General features: G+C 53.5%; 1 protein-coding gene across 1 annotated transcript in view; it reads right to left on the minus strand.

Annotated features, from left to right (window-relative positions):
- Positions 1–4,259, minus strand: part of CSMD2 (CUB and Sushi multiple domains 2) — a 304,492-nt gene that overhangs the window by 11,882 nt on the left and 288,351 nt on the right. Inside the window, 3 exon segments of the mRNA XM_017736114.1 lie at positions 1,464–1,575; positions 2,688–2,761; positions 4,101–4,259. The exon segment at positions 4,101–4,259 is cut by the window's right edge and continues 4 nt beyond it. Of these exon segments, the coding sequence (XP_017591603.1) occupies positions 1,464–1,575; positions 2,688–2,761; positions 4,101–4,259 (345 nt within the window).

The following is a 4,259-nucleotide window of genomic DNA, read 5'->3' on the forward strand; positions in this document are numbered from 1 at the left end:
TTTTTTTATCCAAACTCCTGCTTTTTTATCCAAACTCCTGGTTTTTTATCCCAAACTCCCTGGTTTTATATGAACCCCCTCCCTGGGACCACTGCCCCCCCAGCAGAGTGCAAGAGCCATAAATCCCTGTCCTTGCTCCGTAAGTCCCAGGATTTGGTCCCAGAAGGGGAAGCCAGGCTCGTGCAGCTCCGTGCCCGCGCTGCTCCTGCTGTGGAAGTGTCACCAGCTCCCCTGAGATGTCACAACGCCCAACAAATAAATGGCAGAGCAGGGGAGCTCCCTGTGCCCTACACTGGGGATTTATGGCCTCACAGAGTGGTTTGGGCTGGAAGCGACCTTAAAGATGGAATTTTTGCCCCGTTTGTCCTTTCTGTAATTCCCAAACAAACCCCGGGCAGCTTCCAGGAGGTATCAGGATCATCCTCCTTCTTCAGAGGATGATTTAGAAACTCTCAGAGAGTGGAAAACTGTCCTGAATTCCCATCATTTGGGAGGCCCAGCACTCATCAGCCCCATCCAGAGCCCCGTCCTTAATGTCAGAGCATTTAAAATTGGGTGTCCCAATGGATTTGCTCATGGAGCATCCACAGGGTTTGCTCATGAAAAAATATTTCCCCAAGGGACAGGAAAAAGCTTTTGAGTTCTTAGGATACAGAGGACATCCAGGATGGAGATCAGCACTTCAATGTATTAAATTAAACTCCTGGCATAGCAGGAGATGATGGTCTTAAAAAGGAAATTAAGTTATTGAAGAGGAGAAGCACTCGGAGCTCTCCCGGATAAATGTGGAGCTGAATCCTGGATATCAAACGGGGTTTGGGAAGCACAAATCAACTTTTCACCTGGAATTGTGGCTCTGGGGGAGGGCCAGGTAAAGAAAATCCCATCTGGAATCATGTGGTGGAATGGCAGGGGAGAAGGGATTTGTGAACTCCCTTTGTTACCACAGAATGTTTGGGAATCAGGGGATGATTTGGGTGGGAAGGGACATTAAGATTAACCCATTCCATCCCCTGCTATGGGCAGGGACACCTCCCACTATCCCAGGCTGCTCCAAGCCCCATCCAACCCGGCCTCGGGCACTTCCAGGGATCCAGGGGCAGCCACAGCCTCTCTGGTAATTCCATCCCACCCCCTCCCCACCCTCACAGGGAGGAATTCTTTCCTAATCCCAAATTCTCCCTAAAATCCAAGACATTTCCTCCAAGAACCCGTTTCCCAGAGCCTGGCTGAGGAGCTCCCCGTGCCATTCCCAGGACTCACGGACGCAGTCGGGCTGGACGCCGCTCCAGGTGAGGTTGGGCAGGCAGGTCCTGGTGGTGGAGCCCTGCAGGAGATATCCCTTCTGGCACCTGAAGAACAGGATGCTGCCCACCTGTCCCAACGGGAGACAATCACTCAGCTTCCCAGGCCTTCCCAAGCCAAATGGCTGAGGAGCTCCCCGTGCCATTCCCAGGACTCACGGACGCAGTCGGGCTGGACGCCGCTCCAGGTGAGGTTGGGCAGGCAGGTCCTGGTGGTGGAGCCCTGCAGGAGATATCCCTTCTGGCACCTGAAGAACAGGATGCTGCCCACCTGTCCCAACGGGAGACAATCACTCAGCTTCCCAGGCCTTCCCAAGCCTTCATCCCACGCGCTTCCAAAGGCGCCATTCCCTCGTCACCACCTCACCCCTCCCAGGAGCACCAGGGGCAGCTCCGATCCCAGGGAAGCTCCCAACAGGGAAAAAATGACATTTATGGTGGCTTAAAATGAATTCAACCTAAAATTAATTCATTAAAGCCCAGGATGAAGGTGATTAATTAGCAGGAAAACAGAAGGATCCGCTCTGGCATCCACTGTCCCAGCAGGGAATGGGCACCCACAGGGAAGGCTGGAATGGAGCCCCCCAGGGAGTCGCTGAGGGGTTTCTGTCCCCATTCCAATGATTTCCTGCTGGGATCAGCAAAAGCACCTGCAGGATTTGGCCTGGAAATTAACGGGAATGAATGTGAATAGCAGTTAGTATTAATGAGCACTGTAATTAATTTCAGATACAATGCACTGCTAATTAATGCAGGGCAAACACGCTCGGAGGGCTAACGGAGCACGTTGGGGTGTCCTGCTCCCAGGAGGAGACAGGAATCCATGGGATGAGACATTAATCCATGGGAGGAGGACACGTGAATCCATAGAAGGACACGTTAATCCATGGCAGAAGACATGAATCCACAGGAGGACACAAGAATCCCATGGGATAACACATGAATGCATGGGAGCACACGTGAATCCATGGGAAAACACATCAATCCATGGCAGGAGACATTAACTCATGGAAGGACATGCGAATCCAAGGGAGAACACATGAATCCATGGGACAACGTGGGAATCCATGGGATAACTGGGGAATCCATGGGATAACTGGGGAATCCATGGGATAACACATTAATCCATGGAATAACTGGGGAATCCATGGGATAACTGGGGAATCCATGGGACAACATGGGAATCCATGGGATAACACGTTAATCCATGGGATAACTGGGGAATCCATGGGATAACACATTAATCCATGGGATAACACATTAATCCATGGGATAACACGTTAATCCATGGGATAACTGGGAAATCCATGGGATAACTGGGGAATCCAGGCCAAGGACTGAGCAGGGCTGGTTTTGGGGCACACCCCTCTTCCATGGCTGTACCTGGTATCCCTGGGAATTGTTCTGCATCCCAAAAAGAGGCACCCCGGGATCCGCACACGTCGTGAGGCTGGGATCTGGAAAAAACCAGGGAGAGGGTTTTACAGGACAGCTCAGATCCCTCCAGGCACATGGATCCTGCTGCACCTCTGGAACACGAGCGGGATTTGGCACCGAAGGAACACACAGTGACACGGAAAAGCACACGGATCTTCTTGCTCCTGAAATCCCTGCCTGCAGCAGCACAAACGAACCAGGGGCGCTGCATCCCTCCGGAGAAAAAACCAGGAACACACACCTTGGATCAGGACAGCTCCGCCCTTTCCCTGGTTTCCACATCCATCCCCTCTGCTCCCCAGGGCTATCCCATTCCCCAAGGACCATGGTGATCCCATCCTCTTCCCTGCCCTCTGCTCCCACGGGCCATCCTGATCTCCAAGGACCACGGGATTGCCCGATCCCATCCTCTTCCCTGCCCTGAGCTCAGTAGGAATTTTCATGGACCTCAGAGATCCAACATTTCCAGCAGCAGGAGGGGGCTCCCAACTCCTCAGATGTGAGAAAGCTCCTGGAAAAATCAACAGGAAACCTGGCCACAAGTGTTTTTACATTCCTGTAGTCGATGCATTCAGAATGTAACCAGGAGGGCTGAAATCCATGGAAAACAGCCTGAGATCGGTCTCTTCCCGAGGGGGATGAGGGTGGTGGCCAGGGAGCAGCCCTTTGTCACCACAGGAGCTCTGGAGCTCCAGAACACAGCTGGAGCCTCAGAAAAGCAAAGAACACCGTGACCAATTAGGGTTAAAAACCTCCCAGAAGATTCTGGAAGCTCCAGAAAACACCTGAGGAATGCCTGGAAATGTCATCCCAAATCCCAACAGCTCAGCAGGAGTTTGGTCTCTGTACACAGCCCTCACTCCCAGCATGGTTTGGGTTGGAAAGGAGCTTAAAAATCACCCAGTTCTGTGAGTGGGGACACTTCCCACCAGCTCAGGGTGCTCCAAGCTGGCCTGGGACACTTCCAGGGATGGGAATTTAAGTAGCAGGGCCTGGAAAAGGAAAAGGGGAGAAGGAAAAGGGGAGGAGAAGGGGAGGAGGAAAAGAGGAGGAGAAGGGGAGAAGGAAAAGGGGAGAAGGAAAAGAGGAGAAGGGAAGAAGGACAAGGGGAGAAGGAGAAGGGGAGGAGGAAAAGAGGAGGAGAAGGGAAGAAGGACAAGGGGAGAAGGAAAAGGAGAGAAGGGGAGAAGGAGAAGGGTTGTTGACCACCAGCGAGAACCCACCCCCCAAAAGCAGCATCCCTCAGCTGATTTCCACGGCAACCAAACGCTTAATCCTACAAATTCCGGGACGAAACCCCACAGGAAAACACAGCGAGCCCCCAAATCCTGCAGCTGTCCCCAGAGGGTCCCCCCTCACCGATGCAGCTGGGCTGGGTCCCGCTCCAGGTGCCGTCGGACTGGCAGAACCTCCGCGCCGAGCCCACGAGCACCAGCGGGGCCAGGCAGGAGAAGGACACGGACGAGCGGTAGGTGGAGCCTCGATCCTCCCGCCTGCCCTGGGCCGGCGTGGCCGGGG

The sequence above is a fragment of the Corvus brachyrhynchos genome, unplaced genomic scaffold (assembly GCF_000691975.1).
Source record: "Corvus brachyrhynchos isolate BGI_N302 unplaced genomic scaffold, ASM69197v1 scaffold65, whole genome shotgun sequence".
NCBI classification, from domain to species: domain Eukaryota; kingdom Metazoa; phylum Chordata; class Aves; order Passeriformes; family Corvidae; genus Corvus; species Corvus brachyrhynchos.